Source organism: Aquila chrysaetos, chromosome 13 (genome assembly GCF_900496995.4).
Source record: "Aquila chrysaetos chrysaetos chromosome 13, bAquChr1.4, whole genome shotgun sequence".
Taxonomy (NCBI): domain Eukaryota; kingdom Metazoa; phylum Chordata; class Aves; order Accipitriformes; family Accipitridae; genus Aquila; species Aquila chrysaetos.
In genome coordinates this window covers 10,160,940-10,183,652 of record NC_044016.1, presented here as the reverse complement: position 1 = coordinate 10,183,652, position 22,713 = coordinate 10,160,940, and the positions used below count along the sequence as shown (strand labels likewise).

The following is a 22,713-nucleotide window of genomic DNA, read 5'->3' as shown; positions in this document are numbered from 1 at the left end:
TCCCAAGTAATTCTGATCTTGCTACAGTGGGAGAAACAAAATTCAGATCCACCTTACATTTGGTGTTGAGTTAATTGTATCGGGTCAAAAGAAGTGCGTGACTGCCACTTTTACAACGCACTGAAGAACACATATGAATGTGCAGCTGTGGTAAGAGAAACCAGTATATATTAAGTTATATAAGAATATATGGTAAGTAATACAGCAACTGTTGCTATCCATTTTATATAAATCAATAGTGCAGTCTCATCTGGAATAGCATATATTAGAGACTGCAGAAGTAAAGACTGTCTGGAAAATGGCAGTAAGAAAGCACAGGCTTACAAACACTCTCTTAGGAAGAGAGGCTGAAAAAACAACCTGAGAAAAGGAACAAAGAAGATGACACACCATACAGGTATATAAGACAGTAAGTGCTACATAGAAAAGCAATTAGGACCCTGTGTTCCCATGAACTCCCTTTCGATAATACAGGGGGAAAAAGGGCATCCAATAAATTTAGAAAGTGGAATTTTCAGAAAAACTCACCCAACCAAAAATCATGGAACATCTACTGCTGACAAGAAGATTCAGGTTTATCTTTATAAATCAAATTCTGAGGGAGAGACATTAAATATCAACTTCATGTTTTCAAAATTATTTTTATAAGCATCACTGTAATTTGCAAATCTGTAGAACAGAATCCTGCAAGATTTCTATACTTCTCTCTCTGTATCTGAGACTACGTAGAACTCTTCAACACTGTATTTTATTTTAAGTTTTTCTGCCAAAGCAAAGAAAAAGAAGGATGGGAGGAAAGAAATTAATTTCCAAAAGAAATATTTTCTTTGACAAAAAGTAAACAATTTTACTAGTAGATTTTTACTTATTAAAACTGAATATGCATACTAAATCACAAAATACCATTTTCAGCCCCAAACAATTGTTTTAATCAACAAAATATTCAACAAAATAAAATTCATCAAGCAAGCAGAAACTGGAGACAGCACACACAGACTAGAAATTGGAATCCAAACAAGAAAAATATGACAACGGCTGTTTGAACTGCTATCAACTAGATGTTACAGATTAGTGGTTTATAGGTTATGAGCTTTATTTAGCTATATATGCATTTTACATCCATTATGGGTAACTTGTTCCACCATTTTGTATAGTACCAGGCATGCAAGATGATTAGAGAACAACTCTCACCATCCAGGCAAGGCATCATGTGATTTAAGAGTTTCTGTAGAAGAGATACTATCACCTTCCCAGGAACAGAACAGCTCTGTATATCTGAATTATAGTCAGAGAATAAAGGGGTTTGCTAAAACATTACTGTAGTGCTGGAACAAGGATAGTGGGAGGACTCAGCTTCTGAGCACCATTCCTAAACAAGACAATTTATAGCAAGTTAAATCTGTTGCAAGACTACAAAAACTGAGCTAGTTTTCAGCTGGCCACAGAATTAGCAGCATAGTAAAATATACTGTACTTCTACCTGCTCTCCTCTGTCCTTACTGGAACAATCAGCCCCAGCTGTTGAGTCATTAACATGGTCAACGTATCATTGGGGAAAATTATTGGGATTTCTTTTTCCCCTTTTTTTTCTTTTTTAAAGCTTACTTGCTTTATATTTCTTTTCAAAATACACACACCAAAAAAAAAAAAAAAACCAAAACCGAAACCCTGAAAAGCCCAAAGTTTTTTTCAACTTGACATGTTGCACTACCCAGTTATGTCATGTAGTGTCAGTAATGTCATCAGATAACATAACTGCCACAATCTGATGTGATGCATTAAACTGGGATTACCAGAATAAATCATGTTTGTGGGTACACAGATCACAGGTGGTACAGTCAGCTGCTCTGTATTATGGCGTATCTATAGGATGCACAGATTAGGATATAATGTTCAGAGGCTTGTTCTCGTTTGTGAAGTGCTTTGCAACCATAACTCAACAGTAAGGAGCCACCAAACAGTTATAATGGCATAAACCATCATCAGGGAAAAATACAAATCGATCAGTGCCAGTGATATAAAAGAAAAAGCATGCATCTGTCCCCAGTCTCATAAATTCAGTGGTTGTTGTAGGCTTTTTCTCTATCCCACATGTACTTTATTAATAACAGTAACTATCATAAATAATAATAATGCAGAGTAGTTTATTTCAAGATGAATGCTCTTCTTATTATCTGTTGATCCTCTCCCTGATTTCTTACATCCTGTCTATATTCCTCCTGTAAATGGTGGGGGGAGAGCTAGTTTAATTTATTGTTTGAAGTTTATGCCCTTTAATTGGCAACAGTGTGCTATGCCAAGAAAGTTGTCTATGTAGGCTCCCTGAAATATCTGCATACCTTAACTGACATGTTAAGCTTCTACAAAGGAAGCATAGAATTTACATTCTACTGCATGTTATAAATAAGTAATAAGAACAGATTAGAATTATGCATTTACGCCTACTAGTGAGAGTGAGATGCATAATTCAGAAGAGGCAAACCCTTAAGAGGCTTTCGTATTTCACCCCAACACTCTGCCCCCTCCAATCTCGTGTATGCAGAACATAGTATATTTTTCAGTCCCACTGCTCCAGAATGCTTTTTTTTTTTTTTTTTTTTCCAGCTAGACTGTTTAGATTTTATAATCACTACTTTTTCTTTCTTGCAGAAAAGCAACAGACACTGTATACGTTAGTAGCCATTGTTGGGAATGTATCTGCTTTATGTTACATCTGGTGTCATCTTTCTGAATTTTCTTGTGATACTCAGGGACACGACTGTAAGACACAGATGTTAAATGGCAGTGCTTTCAGAAGGTGCCAGAGTAGATGGAAGCCCTCTACCTAACTTACAAAGAGAACGCAGAACTTGCAACTGAAACTTCCTTATGCTTCATAGTTAACGTGACATACTGCTCCTCTAGTTGGATCTCCTGGAGGAGTAGAGTAATTTTTACACCCATTCATGTCCTCAGCTTCTCTGATGAAGCCTGTAAACTAATACCTGTTATGACCACAATTTATATGATAGCACACAAAGGCCACAGATTTTGCAGAGCCTGTGGCTTTCCCCCACAGCAGTTCTACCTCTAAGCAGCACTCTGTTACCTGGTGATAAGGTGTAGGAACAAGGAATTATTTTAGTCTAGTTGCTTTAATATTTTTTGGTTCTCTGGCTAGAGCACTAAAGTGTGGATTAATGTACCTCCCAAAGAAGCATCAGTAGGGACAGGCTCTTTGGTGGAAGAAATCATCTTGTAATTTCTCTGAACTCTTTTGAACTTAGTGTATTTAGTTCCCTGGATTTTCCTTTGTCCTGTGTTCAAATATTTTAAATTATGTTCTAGTTCTAACTACTGTTTGTTTATTCTGCCTCAATCTCCGCCATGCAACTTCTTTTCATAGTTAAGCTAACACTTGTACCGCTCTTTTTCTGGTAATATTTATTTATTTATTTAATCTTTTTTGTTCTTCAGTGTACCTCACTATTTTGGCTTTCTATGGACTTTATCTCTGCCTGTAAATTTAGGAGAAAGACTTCAATTATGCATGTATTTTAATTCCCAGTACAATTTAACAGCTTAAAAATTGTTATGTGACATTGTAACAGCGGTATTAAATCCCAAGAGCCATTATCTCAAAAATTCAAAACATATTAGTTGAAATGAAAATAATACTTTTGCCCTAACTTTTACGAATAGTAAAAGGCACCACAATTATTTTGGTATGTAGGAGAGCATTCTTATCCTTAAGCTGATGAAAAGGCTAGCAGGTCAGTTCATGAGAACATGTGAACATTCTTGTCAATTGGATTAAATTATTGTTCCTTGATCAGAAAACAAATGACTAACAATATTAAAATTAAGTGATCATAAATAGCTCTGAAGTTGAAGTCAGTATGAAATTCAACTTTGAAAAGGAAGCTATTGACATACTGTACCAACATGGGTTACTTTCCACTACTGATAATTTCCTTCATTTTCTACATTTCTCCTAGAATAGACTGTGGAAATGTTCACCACTTATAGGTCCTTTGTATGAACTCACCCAGTCTAGCCAATGATCCTGGAAAGGTAAGCAATGAGGACCCAGAAGCTTTTAATGAGCCAGATTCTCTAGTCGCCTCTGAATAATCTTTTCCACTGACTAACAGAGGGGATGCAAAGCTATCCACCCACTGTCCTAACAAGAAAGCTTTCAACTGTTGGCAGAGCTGTTTTAGCTGTCCCTACTATCTATTCTGCACTGATTCCAACTCTAATTTATAAAAATATAAGTCTCCCCCAAGATATTTGTATAAAATTTTATATATTTATGCACCTTTGTTGATGGAAACCACGTATGCTCACAGAAAGACCATAGAAACTTACTGATTGAATTAATTAAATCACAGATTAGAATTAGAAATTACTAATGATATATTTCCAGATACAGAACACAGGCAGTATATTATCACCAGTGTAAAAATTCACTCTTTCCCACCTGATCACTTACTCTTTTACATGTGCAGATTTCGTGCAGCACCAGTCCTCACCAAAATGATTGAACAGCACCATTCTTAATTTTAGAAATCCAGATGCTTATTTACATGTAGTGATAAACATACCCAGACATGCAGAAAAAGAAATCAAGATATGCATACTGTAAATGTGACTTGAATGTGCCTCTGTAATAAAGGAACATGTTATATCCAAAGCAGCCACCACAGAACCAATAATGATGTTTATCATCCACCTTTCCATTCATCTTAAGACCATGAGTCTAAGCTTCATTTAAAGCACAGTAATATGATGTTCTTCTTACATGTTTAGTTTTATGTTCACTAAAATATTTTTTCCCATGCACTAGTTAATTTACTTGTAACACGTCACTTTAATGCATCACTCTATTTATATAATAAAAACCATGGGAAAGAAAGAAAGAAGATAACTCCCCTGCAGCTTTCAAAGTCCAACTACAATTTATGTAACATGCTTCAAATCAGAAATAGATCATCATAAAAATAAAATATTTCATGGAAGACTAGTGGAAAGCATGATGGAGTTCAGTACTGACAAAAAAGCTATTAAGCTTTATGTAAACAATTTAGGCAATCAGTGTAGAAACCTAAGTTAGATTTCTGGCAGTGATTCAACAGGAAAGGAAGTATCCTAGAATGCCTTTCATGCTTTTTGTGACATGATTTATGCCTTGCATATGTTTTCACATAACTTAGGAGGACAGGGAAACAGAATTTGAAAATACAGGAATCTTCCTCCAATCAAACAAACTATCAAATATTTTTAAAATCAAACTTATACCCAACTACTTTATGGCCTTGTAACACTCAGGTTTGTATTGTTCACACACAAGACAAGACTTGTGAAAGATGAAAAATACTCAGAAAAGTCTGGACTTACAGTAACAGAAAAAGACATTAATTGGTGAAGCATTTTAGAAATGCAAGTTGTAACAAATTTGCTCAGATTTATTGAAATAACAAGTCTGAAACATATGGAAACATCAAGGATTCTGCTTTTCATAAATTTGTCTCATTATATTTTTTCAATAAATAAAATGCTGAAAATATTTAAGTAATGGTTAATGAGTCAACACCCCCGTGGCCATGCATTCAGTAAAACCAAGGCAAAGGGGAGCCCCCAATTGGGAACCCTCCAGAAGCATTACTGTGCTGTTACCAGCCCATACATTGCCACCATTTATTAATATTCCACTAGTGTTAAAGGAAGGTTGGGACATATTGAGTGTAGAAAGAAGGGTCTGCATCTAGTACAAGCCAAACAGGAATGCATGCACTGCTCAGTAGGAATAATTATCACAGCTGACAAATCAACACAATTTGTAATAGCAGCATGGAAAAAAATATCTATCTTAAATTAAATATACATCAAGTGTTTGGCAGTTCAGGAAACCAAATGGACCTAAATGAGTAAGGAGAAATATGAGTGTATTTTGCAGGGCATAAGGAAAATCTCAGAGAGAAGCTTCATTATGCAGCTTGCAACATCAAAAAGGCTACCCTACTCTTTCCAAGCCTATTAAGTTAAGAGATAAGTGAGGTATATCCTTATGAATGGATATCAAGAGATTCAAACAGAAGCAGCAGGTTTGGCCTTAGTACATCTGTGCAAGAGGTGTCATATCTTTATTTACATGAGGACAGCATTACCTGAAACTAAGCATAAATCATTTACCAAGCATTTCAAAATGATCCTGGCAAAAAAAATGTCAGGGAAGGATGCTTTCCTTTATCTAAAAACATATGATTTATAAGCTGAACATAAAACCTTGCACAGTTTCTGATATTTTCTAAAGCACTTAACAAAAGTGTGATTGAATGAAATCTTAACTGAAACTATAAGCTCATGCATCTCTTCTATCAGCAAAATTAAAACCTGAACAGAACACACCACTTTGCCTTCCTAGCTTCAGGCAAACCACAATTACCAGACATACTGCTGAAAATAAAATCCCACAAAATGTTTTTCAGGCTATGAGCATAACATGGCCAAGAAAGCATATTCTCGTTCTTATAAATCTAAGGACACCTCTCAATTTTTAGTAGCAAATAGTGGTCACCATGTGAGAACTGCTCACAAAGAGAAACTGTATCACTTGATAGGGTCCTATATGAAGTTCTCACTGATGAAAGAAAAAATGCAGAGCAACAGACTATGCCCTTCAGAAATCCCAGAGGAAGGTAGACAAGATGCACAAGATTGGGCCAGTTTGCCCAAGAGAGGTTCACACGAGCAACTTTAGAACAAACTGATCTCAGAAAGTGGCAAAATAAGAATTTGCTGGCATCTAACTGCAGTAGGGATGTCTTGGAGAAGACCTGCAAACCCACATGACTGCAGAAAACCTTCAAGATGATAATGTGTGGACAGTAAGCTCTGCTGCTTGAAAAAAAGAAGAAAAAAGACAAAAAAAGGCCATATTTAAATTTTACAAATTGAACTCAATGAGCACTTGATTTAAATCTGTCCTCCTCAGTATACATTGTCTTTTGAAGAGATCTTGGCATCTTCAAGTCTGCTGACCAATCTCAATATCTGTGAAGGAGAAAATAAAGATCTAGAAGCCTCTATGTGTCTAATTCTGACAACTAATTTTGAAGTAAGATCACAGGATAAAATAATCTGGGAGTTTTACATTTTTTAGTGGTTTTATTTCTTGTCATGGAATTTAGACAAGCCTGGAAATCAATGTTTTTCTTCTCTTTGTTTAAAAAACAGAGCCCAGAGCCAAAATATTTCCTGTGCTGCCAGAAGGAAAAGGAGGAAAAAAAGGACTCTCCCTGTTCTACAGCTATTAGCTCTGGAGAAGCTATTTGCTCCAGTTTGCGTTGGTACATACAGAAGACTGGGAGGTACCAATCACTCTGATTTTATAATTTGTGTTGCATTTTAATTTTTAGAAAGCGGTACTCAAAACAACCTGAGAGCTCAGCAATTCCAGCAGGGTTAGCGTGAGTTCTCTCCTGGCTTGCTGTGTTACCCAAATCTGATCAAAGGACAAGGACTCCAGAAGCCTGTCCAGCTGTGGTTTTATAATGACACCATTAGGTTTTGCTCTATAATCAAGGTCCCTAAAAGTCTGTGTAGCTTCAGGCTTAATATCTGCGACAAGGTTAACTGAAATCTGCAGCAAGGATAACTACTTTAGCAGATTGTATCAGCAGGAAATATTTAAACACTATTTAAAAGGATTTTAAATAAGCAGATTTTATTTAACACTGCACTAATGCACTGCAATAGAAAATGATACAACAGAGCTGCTACAAATAAACATAATGCTTTTACCCTTACCCCGCCCCCCTCCCTTCTAAATTCCCCAGATCTGTATTATTAAGTCCAATGAGCGTACCAGATCCTTCTGTCTGAAGCTGAAATACAGGAATGCCAGACTCAGACAGCCCATTTGCCCTTTGGTTTTGTGCCTGCTGAATCTGCATTCTGGGTCTGCGGAATTAATTACGATAGTACCGGTCACTGGCAATGTCAGTGTTGCCAATTCAGGTGTATCAAATGTGCTTTCTTATATGCCTACAACTTTTAGAGGAAGGCAGCTTCTCCTGTAAGACTGGTGTACTCTGCCCTCTAGTGCTAGGTGCACCAATATATGTTTACTTAAATGCATACTCAGGCCACAATAAAGCCTGAAGCAGCAGGCATTCTTTATATGCCATCCTGGAAACCATGTTATTTCCTATATGCCTTATCAGCTGGATGCGTTGCTAAACCGAATATAAGAGGTTGGCCTGGAACTGTAGCATGGTATTGCAGGACCCTAAAATCAGAAAGAGACACTGGGGCATATCTCACTGGGTCACATGGAAGACATTTCAGATAGCCAATTCTAATGGTGAAGAGGTGAAGACTAACTTTTCATTGCTCACAATGCTCTTAAATAAGTCTCTGCTTCACAAAAAAATGAGGAATTGTGACATTCGGGTTATAATATACATAAATCTAGCACTAACATTGTATTGGATAGCAAACCATTCTTTCCAAAACACTCTAGTGAAAGAACAGACTGGGTTCATTTGGTATCTATATGTATTTCACTACAGCATGGAAGATGGGAAATAAACTCATACCAGAGGACTACAGAATTTTCTGTTGTTTGTCCTTTAAGGCAAAAGCTGCCTGCCATCTTTGAGCAGGACCTAAAACAAAGGAACGCAAATCCTTAGGGTTGGAAATTGGTGTTTTTAAACACAGCTAGTGCTAAAAACTGTATGAAAAGTAACCACGAGAACTACATCTTAAACCTAACATAATAAGTATTTTCTTCTCAGTGATTCAGCTTCTTGCAGTGATACATCTTATTTCAATGATCCTCCATGCACAATTCTGTGGATTTTCTTGTTCAAATTGTTTCACTTGGCAATTAGTATGATATTGATATTACTTTGCTTTCATTATCATGATCTATCATTTAAAAGAAGCAGTAGTAGTCATAGGGATAAAAAGGACAAAAAACTTTGCCAATTTTTCACGAAAATGTAATAATTGTGCATGGCTGTGCATAGTGTGTACTGTAATTACTACTGGTTTAGAGCAACATAAAAAAATACAAGTACTAATTTGGGGTTCTCCTGTTTTTTAAGTTCAGATATGGTAAGCCCTGCTTGCACAGACATCAAACATCTGCCTCTTCCTCACAGGAAAACAAGGCTCCCATTCTACCCTGGTTTTGTAGGATCAGCCTTCCCACACTCAGATCAAATAACAATTTGAATAAGCCAAATCTTAGTTCATGCTCTTAGACAAAATTGTGAAGACAGCTCTTTCTCACCTTTTCCAAAGCTTTCAATATTTTGCCCAGAAACCTGGTAGAAAGCAGTCTGTCACAGTTTTTTAAACTCTTAGGCATGTAATTTAGGGTAACTCTGTACCCGTTTAACTCAGTTGAGGATCTGTCCTTGTAACGTAGTTGACAGGATCTCTTTGCTGAAAAACTGGAAACACTTCTTTCAGGTTGGCAGAGAAAAATAAGTTTCATACAGCTGAATCTTAATACGAATATCTTCCTTTTAAAGATTCATGATAAGAACCATTAGATTCTGCTAGGAAAATTATACGAACACAATTTGTTAACATTGTCAAGTACCTAGTGCTGCAGAAAATGCAGACATGCATCCTCAATGACACACTCAGTGCAAAGATAGATTTAAACATTTTTTGTTTTCTAAAGGTATCTACAAAGTCATTTTCCTTTGTAAACATGTTAGGTAATGAACACCTTTTCTTAGCCGATCAAATGTTCAGCACTTAAGAATAGAAGAATATTTTGCTCTAATCTTTTTTCTAAAGTTTCTTCAAAATAAGGTTTCCACCAAAACAAAACCTGGCACTTGGGTCCCATCTGATCATTACTGTCTTTGCTTATACTATACCTTTCTGGATTTATTCGACCACCTTTCTGCTGGTTGTATTGACATCACCAGCTCAGGCCACTGCAGTCTAATACTTTTCAGTATAAACCCCACCCTGTTTTCTCTTTCATCTAAGGCAGGTGGGAAATTTTTGAGACTAATTTAAAGAAAAGAGAAAACAAGAACAAATACCTTGCCTAAATTTAAAAATACGAAAAAAGAACTATATTAAGAAATCTCCACATTTCAAAGTAGAAGCTTCAATTTTGCCTGTGAGTGTTTGGATGGGCGAGAGAAGCATATTTTCCTCTCCACAGGAAAAATCAACTCAAATTTTCCTAAAATCAAAAGCCTTTGTAAGATCAGTGTGTATATGTTAAAGAGTTTTGAAGATAACTGTACAAGCTTCTTCATCTCTTCACAGCTGCTAGTTATCTCTACAGAACAGTAAGGTATGCAGGTTTGGAGAGCAGAACCCTATTACAATTGCTTTCCTGAGCTGCAGCTGTTGGTCTAAGTTACAGGAGCTTCTGCACTCTCACAGAGAGGACTTGAAAACATGAATACAGAAGCATGGATTCACACAGCCTAAATTCCACCAGGGATCCTGCACAGACTATTTCCTCTTGGCTTGTCCATACCTGTTGGAGACACTAGGCTTTCACTGGAATTTAGGATGTGAAATAGCACCCAGATTGCATGAGGAAATAGTACCACCTAAGACAAATGCATAAAGGTGGGAAGCAGAAAAATCGCAGATGGTTAACAAAGGTGTTACGGTACAGGTGCTGGTTTCATTTCAGTGCTTTATTACTCACGACACAGAAACCAAATTTATCACGATGGGGAAAATATTTAAAGGCACTAATGGACAATGGATGCCTAATAGATCTCCCTTTTCAAGGTGGTAAAGTGTACATTTGCCATATGTGCTTTTAAAGGGGTTCCTTTTGAATTACAGCTCAACCCCCAGAGGAAACAAACCCCTGAATTTCCATGAAAATCCATGAGTATTTCAAGCCCTCAACAACTGTCAAGATTAGAAACTAAGTTAACAATATATTTGCAGTTATCGTGTTGAGAAAACACATCCCTCCTCAAGTTATGGATTAATTAGTATGGGTCTAAACCAATTGCACTTTCCATGGTCTGAAGTGAAAGTTAGTAAAGTACTAATATTTAGACAGAATTGATGCCTTCCTAAAAAGAAATGTTTTGGGTTTTTTTTTTTTTAATTTCAATAGATACAGCACTTCAAAAAACACAGAATCTATAACTTTCTGGTATAGACTACTGGTAAGGAACTCAGTCGTATAGTTATTAAATTGGGAAAATCATTTTGGTGAATGAATAGGAAACAGATGTCAGATAATGAACTTTTTCTCTCTGTTTAGGGTCAAAAACATATTATGTTGAGGCAGTAAGTCACCAACTTCACTAGCATAAATGCTGAAGGGAAAAGGATAATAATATGGGAAAAGCCAAAAAGGTAGGAAAGAGACATGTATAACACTAGAAAGTCAAAAGCTGCAACTTTTCACTGTAAACCCACAACCCTTTAAAAAAAAAAAAAAAAAAAAAAAAAAGGATTACGTTATACCTCTTTTACCTCTAGCCTATAAAGAAGAAAATCTTGGGCTCTGAAAGGAAGCAAAACCAGGTCAAATTAAAGATATATGCAGATCTAAGCAAGATCTTGAATAAACCTTATTCAGAATGACTGGGATTTCTAGTGACCCAAATCCCAGCCTCCTGGCTCAGATCGCCTCTTCCCTCTCAGGCAGAGTAAGAAACTGGCAGCTAAATAAAATGGATCCAAAGTAAACGGACTGATCTCCACACCATGTTCAGAATGGTAGGCAAGAGTGGCTCTTGTGCAGTACTGCATAGGGCAACATAACATGAGTCACTAGTCTTCTCTTTTGAATAAGCAAGATTCTCTGTTCACTTTATATCTTATGTCTGCCTAAAAAATTAATTGAAATCAAAGTTATGAAATGCTCAGTAGGACCAAAAATATCAATATCTCTAGAAAAATATAAATAATTTCTAAATACAAGTAACAGGACCTCCTCTAGGAAGCTTATGAATCAGATGACTTTTCCTTAGACTAGTTTAGCTGAATGTATTCTGATTCAAGATTTAGAGGTAGAACATGAGGAATCAAGTCCTGACCCTTTTTAATTTATCCTTTTCTATATTTTCAGAGAACAACTACAAAAATTACTTGACCACAATTTCTACCAATAAGCATTAATTTTGGCTATGGGTCAGAACAGAGAGATTAATCTAAAACCAACCAACCAAAATATATTATGGTGAACATTTCCTCAAATGTTTTACATTGCTTGTCAATTTATAACCAGGTTGCAGATGAACACATCAGTAAAACTTCCTGTGATGAACTTTCAGTAATGATTTTAATAAGATTGGAAGCACAACTATTTGCACTTCAAAATTCTTAAGAATAGTGTTATGGTATGGCAATAAGAGATTAATGGAGATCTTGCAAAAAAGATAAATGCCACTACAAGAATACCAGAAAACTGGGGGGATGGGGGAGAAATTAATTGAACCTATACTTTTGATAAATATTTATTTTTTTGCAGAAGAAAAATGCACACTAGTTTGAGCTGTCATTATGCTAACCTATATCCTATTTTTCATATTATTAGCAATACATAATGTGGTAGTTTATATTCAAAAATAAAACCAGAATGTATATACCTCATGTATTTATCCAGAAATACACTAAGGTTACTATGGTTACGAAAAATCCATTACCTTTGAATACAGAATGAAAAAGTTTGCCTTAAAGTGTGCACTATTTATTATAGCGATCATCAACAGCCTTCAGGAGGTTCTCTAACTAGATTCATTTTTCAGTGTCAAAACTGACCCACCACACCAGTAGCTTATGGCCTGTGCAAGGCAAAGAAATTTGAACTATATGAATTTTTAAATATGTTTTATACTAACTCAAGATGCAGAAATGGCTTTGAATTTTAAGGCCTTACATTAAAAAGAAAGTAGAGTCTTGGTATTCCTTTCCTTCGAGCTGTCCGATATCAAATATTTTATTTTTACTTGTACCTACTACCATATACAAATTCTGATGGGTCAAGAATAGTGCTTATGTTGTGCTATGATACTTCTAGCTTAATATTTGTTTTTTTATTTTGTTTTCTGTTGTTTGAATAATCTCTGAACAAATAACCTGGATACTTCATTAAACTACACCAATTACATTAAAATAGGAAGTCAGATCACTATGTTTCACTGAACTGCCAAATAACAGTCATTTAGCTTCTATGTAATAGTACTGATATAACTTGGTTACTGACACATTGCATAACTGTTATCAGAAGAAAACAGATTATTAGTTTATGCTTTTAACAAATGAATTTAACATGGGCTATTCAGGAAAGCAAAACAGTGGCTTTCTAAATAAGAATATGTAAGGAAGACAGTAGGAAAAACTATTAAACCTGTACATCATATCCTGTCTTCAGCAGTTTACAGTTTACTTGTTTTGAGAGCCGCATGCTATGAGATCAAAAAGTTATAAAACCATTAAAAAGATGACTCAGGTCCTGTGAAAGACGACAATATAGCACATGATTCATCTATACCATGGCAACATTAATTTCTGAGACTCCCAATAGAAACTTCTATGAAGGATTCTTTAAAAATGGAACCCATCAGGGTTTAAAGTGCATCCAGTCCATTTAAAATTTATTTTTCTTTTCCTCCAAAATAAGAAAGGGTCAGTCATATAATTATTCATAGCAACTATGAGATACGCATCTGACAGAACAGTACAGAACTCACCTTTTACAACATACTTGGTTCCATTTCCAAAGTAAATTGGTACTCCATTCATATATAAAGTATATTGTGTAATAATACCATTTGGTGTTTTTGGTGGACTCCAACTCATCAGCAAGAACGTGGGAAAGGACATTGCTGTGGGTGGTTGCACATCTTCAGGGGCTGGTGAAAAAAATGTATAACATATTCTATGTTATGTTTCCACAAATAATAAATAATTTCAGTGAGCAGCCACTACCAGAATGATTTTTGATAAAGCTGAAATTTCAGAAGATATTTTATGCTTGCAACATACCAGCATTTTGAGAACTCTCCTATTACATGTGAGGTTTCCTAGCCAAACAGAAACTCCTATGAAAGACAAGGATACACTCTTTGCTTTTTAGGAGAATAATTAAGCTCATATAACTTTATCTTTCCAGCTTGATAACACTGAGCAAGAGGAAGGGCACGTGATTTCAGTAAAGTCCTTTTTCTAATACAAATTATTTTCTCTTCCTTCACGCTTTTTATTCCTAACTACAAAGTGATAATTCTTTGTAATCACAAATGCAGATGCTGTATTCTTAGGCACTACACCTTATTTCAGACTTCTCCTAATTCAATACTCTCAGTAATGTTTGTTTAGCATAGATTTTATGTATATAATATACTGGAAGTTGGCAATGGATAATAATAATTTAAAAGCTGAGTTCTCTCACCATTCCAATGAGTTATATACTAGAGGCACAAGCAATCCCACTGAATATCGCAAGGGGAGCAGAACTCGGGCCTTAGTCTGGGAGGAATATCTTGTAATTTACAAGCTCTGTGCTAGCAATTTAAAACAATAACTAGCAGTGGCTGGCAATGTGAAAACAATATAAAGTAATGAATGTTTCAATAGGGAAACAGGGATAGCTGGAGGGTGTGATATGGTGTCTGTCTTCTGTATCGTCAATTTATTGTTACTAAGAGCATGCAACAAGAGCATCCAAAAATAGAAACTCCACACATTGACTTTTTGTTCAATTCTTCTGAGGGCTAAAACACATGTTCCCCATGGCTTTATTTGATCTCTGGGAAAAAAAATATTAAAAATCTATTCTTGCCTAAACCTTCCCAATATGACAGCACATCTGAAAACAGTGGATATTTCTTTCAAACGCATGTAAGAATTCCTGCCTTATTCACTAAGCTGAGAAAATAAGACATAAACAATTTATTTTTTAATTACTATGTTACACCAGAAAGAAATATACAACACTGTATTTCGTGTTTACGTCACAGGGTCCGTTAACTATTTGGCTGTCAGAGACTACACCCTTTCATGGATAATGCCACCAGACAAACTCAGTCAGTTTATTTAGAACTTCCAAGAGGCAATAAGTGGGTTTTGATTTGCTTGGTGCTGCTGGCAAGTTGCTAACATGTTGACATCAAAATGCTGTTCCAGCAATGTTAGACTGCAATCTTCAGGACTGTCCTCATCAAGACAGCACCTTGCATGACTACCTGCTTTGGCAGCACTTCAACACTCTAGCATTCTTTTAATCATTATGGTTGCAATTCACATAACTTCATGCTAAAATTTTATTTGTTTTATTGGTACTATATTACTACCTAGTTTACATGAGAAGATAAAACAAAGAACTGTGGGACAGATGGAATTTTTGAAAACTGCTCCACATCATGAAAGATTAACTACTGTCCTATAAGTACATGTCAAAGTCTTCATTATTCTACTGGTATAAATTTGGAGTAACTGATGATTTTAACTGGGTTAACATGGCTTTAGGATGATAGAACCAGGAGATGTGGACTTTATGTTTAATTGAGAATGGAGTTAGATATGTCACAGATATTTTGGGAGCATTTGCTCAAGTAATTGATGTGTATTACTTATCAGCCTAGTCTCTAAAGTCAGAACTGTATTTTCTTTTTCTTCCTGCTCTAGTTCTTAATGTAAGCATAGAAAACATTAATTTACACTCACAACCTTGAAGTCTGAGCACAACAACATGTAAAAGTGTTTAGAAAAAAAAAGGGAAAATCTGAACAGTGATTAATAAATAACTCAATCGGCATTTGGAGGTTTCATCACACTGAAATAATTGTTGCCTATTGCTGGTGTTTAGCAGTTAAAAGAAACCATGGAAATCAACCGTTTGATTCTCAATTTCATACTGTGCCATACAATCAATTCTTTTTAGTCAGACTGTCTCTAGATTTACTTCTGAGCCATAGTAAAATGAGGAAGCTTTCATTAATCTTTCAGATGCTTCATATTAATGACAAGGCTCTTGCATGAACAATGTAACAGCAATTAAAAAGCCCATTAATCTGCATTACAGCTATTAAAGATGCATGTCATTAAAGGGTATGGAGTTTGATTCATTTTCGCACCCCCCCAAAAAATGGGGCAATTATGGTCTGGCAATGCACTTTGTCATCAAATTAGGTTGGGGTTTTCCAGCAAATGGCTTTGCAGCATTTAGCTCTTCTCCTGTTTTATTATTCATGACTGAAATGTGGAAGTCAAGACCTTTGAAATTACTTTACCTTCTTGTGGAGTGGAGATGTTCAATGCATGCAAGCTCTCAGTACAGCCAGCCAAAGTGCAAGCAGTTAGGGTTACAGCATAGTTTGTGAAGGGATACAAGCCCGTCAATATGCCTGCAACAGAAGAAAGCAAGGTGTTATGCATGTACAGTGTACAGACTGATTACATATATACACAGACAGAAATAAAAAATTAAAGTTTTCTGTTACAGGCTTCCACTGTTACAGGTGGAAAAGAAAAATGATTTTAAGGTTTCATTTCTATTATGCCATGACTTAAACTTTGCAAATTAAATGAAGAGTAAATGGTATTTTATTCCATTCTTAATACTAATGATGCAGCTAAGTTTCTTTAGTTACATTCACTATAACGGATACTACTTCAAGATTGAGGTGTATATTTTAATATAACAATGACAATAAAGGAGTTTTTTTTCTCAGTCCCTCCCTCTCAAAGTTTTTTCAGTTATTCATTTTGTTTTTCCAAGGAATTCTCACTCTCTTCCAGAACAAAATTTTTTAATGCCCCTATTCATCTATAAATGGAAATCTCTTTTTTGTATGAAACATCCCACTTGTGTTCCATTACTTCAGTGGCAGCATATAGACCACATATTTGCTATACTACTCCAGTAACGTAATTCAGGTGACACAGTACCCAAGAGTTTACAAGAAAAAAATCTGTAATCTTATGCTTTTTCAGGTCCTGCTTATGTTAGTGAAGAGTACTTGCTAGATTCCCACATATTGATCAGCTCCTTGTTGTAGCAAATGCAACAAATCACTGCTTACCACTTCAGGAAGTTACACAATATTTTGAACTGCAGTATACAGAAGTACTACATGGAAGAAAATGTGGTTCACAGTCATTTTCAGAAACATCAGCAGTTCCCATTTCAAAGTAGGTCCAACAGTAAAGTAATATGGAATGAAAATGCAGCAGTAATTAAAAGAAGGCCAATTCATGTCAAGTTTTATTTCAAACCATGTTCTCACCTCGAGTCTCAGCTTTTAGTAAAATCGATGGGGTGTTTCATTAAAAAAAAAAAAAAAAAAAAATTATAGCAAACTATGTTATTTCAGAACTGTCCGACACTAGGGTTTTGCAAAGCAGCTTCAAAAACAACAGTACCTCAGACAATCATGATTCTTGACTAAATGTCCCATAGTACAATAAGACTGCAAACCCCCTCAGCATTACATGTACAAAAACAGGTAGAAGAAATTAGTCCTTACTATTGCTCTTCATTGAGTTACTAAATAGAATGTAACATAACTTTGGGTTTCATTAAAAACTTGGTTTTTTCCTCACATAACCCCTTTATACTCACAAAAAGGACCTGGAGAATTTGATGCTGGAAGTTAAGAGTTAAAGCATAAATTTATTATTTTCTGAGTGGGACAACCAAAGTCTGTGAATGTTTATACTGTGTTTACTAATAGGTGTGTTCACATGGAAAATATGGGATTAGCTTTCACTGAATTAGTAATGCTTGTGTCTTTTCTGGTAATTAATCCAAAAACTTCAAAGGCTGGCATTGCAATGATCTTTCTCTATTTGAATTCTCTGAGGTCCAGTTCTACTCGTACACACACAGAGATATTCAGAAGTAATCACATTTATTTCAGAGTAGTGTTAAACTAAAACCAGTTGATCAGAATCTGCCCTCTCTGGTTATAGTTTCAATTTTGCAAATTCCCAGTTAACAGTGGAAAGCTGTACTACCATCTCACTATCTAATGTAAATGTGCCAGGAAAGAAAAAGAACATTGTGTCAGCCACCACCCAGGCAAACGTGCCTGTAATCTTCCTGCGATGGAGGGCAAATATTTTTAAGAGCATTCAAAAAGCAAAATATAAAAAATAATGATGTTTTAATGCATTACTATCCCTGTAAAGCAGGAATATTGGAATCTACAGTAAATTCTTCGGCACAGAAATTTCATCAGTCAAAAAACTTGCATAAGGCTTAGTACAAAGCACTTATTTCCAGATCATAGAGGGTTAAACACGGGAAAGCATAAAAGGTACTACTGGAATTACCTTCAGCAAATAAACACATGCAGAAACCAAATCCTCTCACTGTGACATTTGCAAGTTCTCGGTCAAGAGGAGCATGGCATAGTGTATATGCCATCTCTCTATTCACTCTGCTGTGCTTTAGGAAGCAATTTAGTTTTATTTGTACGTTTAGCACTTGTAGCATTCTTTTCTTATGAAGCAGTGAATTAATGCTCCTTGCATTTCCTGATGGAAGACACTCTGTGGGGTCACCAATGGCTTCAGGCACCGAGAGCTGCAGTAGCACATATCCAGAAAGATGCCCATAGCTGTAGAAGGTTTGGATTGGGCTGTTTGGTTTACTTTTGACAAAGCAGAAAGGTTTTATATAAAGCACCTGCAGCGCAACAGAGTGTACGTTGCATAGGCAGGTTTGTGAAGGGCAGTGAGAATTTGAAAAAAAACCCACCCCAGCAAATAAACTCTGTTGCAACAGGAGGTTTATGTTAAAAAAATTCATACAGCAAAGGCAGCAACTTAAAAAATAATTTGTTCATTTCCTAAATAATGTTTTTCCTTCACATGTACTCTTGCACTTTCTTTCAACAAAGAAACAGATGTGCTGCATAGGTAGGAAATAGAAAGTGCACAGATTTTATTTACATACTTCAGCAAACTACTTTTTTCTCAGCTGCCAACCTATCTGTTTGGCCAGCATCCACTGTAATCTGTTCTCCTTCATTATGTTAATCTGTGGGCGGAAAGATTTCTGTCATCTTCAAATCGCTTGTACAGCAATGGTAAACACCTTGGCCTGTCTGTAATTGGACAGGTGTCTGCATTGGTGTCACCCGGCTTTTAATTCAATTAAAGAACTGGCTGCTCTGCTCTCATTACCCACTCATTTCCTCTGCACTTTTAGTCAGTCAGTGAAATTTACACTCAGTGTCTGACTATCTTAGAGTACAAAGTCAGCAGCCCCATTGCAAAGATCATCACTGATACACGTGAATTAATTTATAGCATAGCAAAATAAATTCTACAATAAAAAATAGCCTATGATCCAATGAAGTTGGTTGACAGCTTTAAAAAACTTTCCCTAACTCTTCAGTTATCACACTCTCAGACTAGCATTTCTTGTCTATACCCAATAATTGCTGATCTGATAAGAGTCCATCAGGCTTTCCAAGACAGGATGCTAACAAAGCAAAATTTGGCCACAACCACACTTGTGTATATTCTATTAATGTTAACAGGAGAGAGGTAGATAAATTGTCACTGATCAGGAGACAGAATTAGAGGCATCATCGATATTTAAGAAGAGGGTCAGCCTCCCACATTTGGGATATGAGTCCCATTCATTCAGCCTGCCACTACAGAGCAGCTGAATCCATCTAGACTTAAAATTTACATCATAGACTACGTTCCAAGCCTTAAAATCCACATGGGGAATCAGAGACGGTAAATCATTCTAACACACCACTCCTATCTGCCCACTCAAAGAACCTTTGGAAATAAATTAAAGTTCTAACACAGACATTTTGACACAGTGACCCCATGAAACTGAATAATGTCATTTGTTAAATATGAATGTAAAGTTAACAGTCTAAAAGAGTGATCTGGAATCACACCTAGAACATTAAGCCCACTTTATATGCAAAACTAGTATTTAATTTTCTATACTTTTATTTAAATGATCTTTAATTATTTTCAATATTTAAAGTTGAGGCTTAGAGTTGTGTCAGAGAGAAAACGCTAGGTTCATTCTTGCAGATAAGGGATAAAAACATTGACATGGACAGTCGAAAAGGGTCAACAATGAATTTATGTTAAAATGGATGCACAGACTAGTCAGAGTTAGTTGCATCTTTATATCCACTCCATTCATCATTCTAATGCATACAGTATATAAGAAGATTAAATATCCAGCTTCTTCCTTTCACTTCTCCATAAACCAGACATTTCTTTTGTGCAGTAGATATAAAAGGGAGGTCTTGTATATTCAGGTAGCTCAGCCAGATTCCACAGTATTGTGGCAGATTTTGAGTGGAAAAGTACTCTCATCAAGGAAAAAAATTGTTTTACAACTAAGGCACGAGGGCTAATATTCTGTTCACAAACACTGAAAAATAGATTCAAAGGCAATTATAGTATTTTAGCAATTTCCTCATCCAATTAAAAGACTTTTATGAAAGCAGCTGCTTCACTGTTCCAATCTGTCATCCTGCTTTTTCAGAAAGTTGCTTCAAAACACCACCAGGTCTTCAGAGATGAAAAGACACACTTGCTTATGGTAACTTATACAGCTTTTTCTCTGTGTAATGAATTGGTTAAACCAATATAAATTGAAGTGAGCTTTTTAAAATACATTTATTGAAGGAGCCTTCCCATAAAAACAAAACTAAACCCACTCACCCACATATATATCTCACACAAAAAAAGCTATTTAATCTTACAGATGTAACACAAATACTAAAGTTCTTTTCCTCACTTACACAAAAAAATGCACTCAGCTAAGATGGTGGAAGAGGACAATTTTGCAAGGCTACTTGAATTATTTTTTTTTTTTTTTTACAGGTAAATTTAGCTAATTTTAATCATAACCAGGCACTACTTGACTTTCATATGCGGCCTGAAAACTCAGCTCTGATACTGAATGTTAAGATTCCCAAAGTCAGCCACAGAGCTTACCCACACAAATTCCATTTGTTTCACAAGCCACGTGTATTTTTTGCCAAAGGGACTTTCCCTTCCAGATTTTTTCATTGTTTCCTCCCTATCACTCTAGTTCATAAGGACCTATTTTGAAATTCACATATTGCAATTGAAACAACACTTGACCTTATAGATTTACCTTAATTCTTGTTTAAGCTCTTAAAAAAAAAAATTACCAAATGTCCCCTCCCCAAACCTAAAGACTATTTAGCCAACTTGAATGCCTGAGGTCATACAGCATCTGTCTAACAAAGTCACTTGTGTGTCGAGATGCATCATTGCCACAGTACACTTAATCACAGTCCACTGACCAGAAAAGGAAGTCCTCAACTGACTTTGTGTTTTTGACAGATTGTAGCAAAAACTGTTTAAGTACATGCGTCTTCCACATATGCATTTCTGGACTGAAAGCCTGTGCACATCAATCTGTCACATACATCTGCATTTTTAAAGCATCTTCTACCGTAAGTATAGTATGAGTTATAAAATTCTGAAGAATTATTAAACAAGAGGGCACCTGTTCCAACTCTTTGGCTTATAAGAACAAAAAAAGGTTTACTTTAGTTACTCGATTTCTGTGGCTTGGAAGACCATTTTTTTCCCAACAGAAAAATTTCATAACCAACCATACAAAAGCACCACTGGCCTTGAAGATGCAATTCAGATTGCAGTGGTTCAAGGAAGCTTGTTACGCTGCCCATAACACAAGGCGACTCTCTGGCTGCTTTAATTTGCTAAAATCTTAGCCCAACAGTCCAATTCTGCACCAAGAGTTAATTAACCACAGAGAGCACTACTCCTTCAATGTCTATCACTATGGTACTCTTGATCCTTCCAGATAACTTTGTCACTTTGTTCATTTTCTGCAGGATGATTAATTTTTAAAGTTTGCAGAGAGAGAAAGACAGACTGCTAACTTTTTTGCAAACTTTTTTGTCTATAAAAAAACATATTAATAATCCTTTCCATCCTCACAGACATTAAGAAGTTCATTTTTTTTATTAATAGAAGTATTGGTAAGTAGCTAAGAGTTGATGTAATTTTGATAAAATGTTCAGGTTTATTTAATCAGACTATTTACATTTCATATGAATAAATTTATACAACAGCATCGGACTGTAAACACAATTCATTTAGGTCTAAACTCAATCAAGTTAGAACCTTAATATTGCAGAATATTAATATAATTTATGTTTTAAAATGCATATATTGAAAAATACGCTGCTAGTCTGCTAAAGCCAGCTGAATGAAAGGAGATGCGAACCTACATTCTGCCACTCTGATTTAGAGTCATTAGGAGCTCAAGAACCACCTGACAACTCACAGAAACCTAATGGGCATAGACAGATCTATTGGCTACCCTATGTTGCATTAGCTGCTGCAGTCAAACAGGGATCTGAGCAGGGGCTGAGCTGCAGCTTCTGGTATACTCCATCAGCTCCTCCCACCAAGAGAGTGGGTATTAGTGAGTGCATATGGGTGACAGAGACGGAGAGACCAAATCTCCTTAAGACACCCACAGGGACAAAACAGGCCAACAACGAGCATCACAACCCTAATCATTACATGGGTCTCAGTACATGATATCCCTTCATGTGGGGAGGATGCATACAGCTTTCCACATCTCACACACTGTGGCATGGCACTGTAAAGCGCGTACTGTCGTTCTTCTGGCTATGGGAAATATTTAGATGTTGTCTGTCACCTATCTGTACCTCCGACCAAAGGTTACTTCTACGCAATGATGATAAAAAGAAATAA

The 22,713-nt window shown here is 35.9% G+C and overlaps 1 protein-coding gene across 1 annotated transcript in view; it reads right to left on the bottom strand.

Annotated features, from left to right (window-relative positions):
• The window catches only part of USH2A (usherin), a 395,016-nt gene that overhangs the window by 202,785 nt on the left and 169,518 nt on the right, over positions 1-22,713 (bottom strand). Inside the window, 2 exon segments of the mRNA XM_030034435.1 lie at positions 13,695-13,856; positions 16,236-16,349. Of these exon segments, the coding sequence (XP_029890295.1) occupies positions 13,695-13,856; positions 16,236-16,349 (276 nt within the window).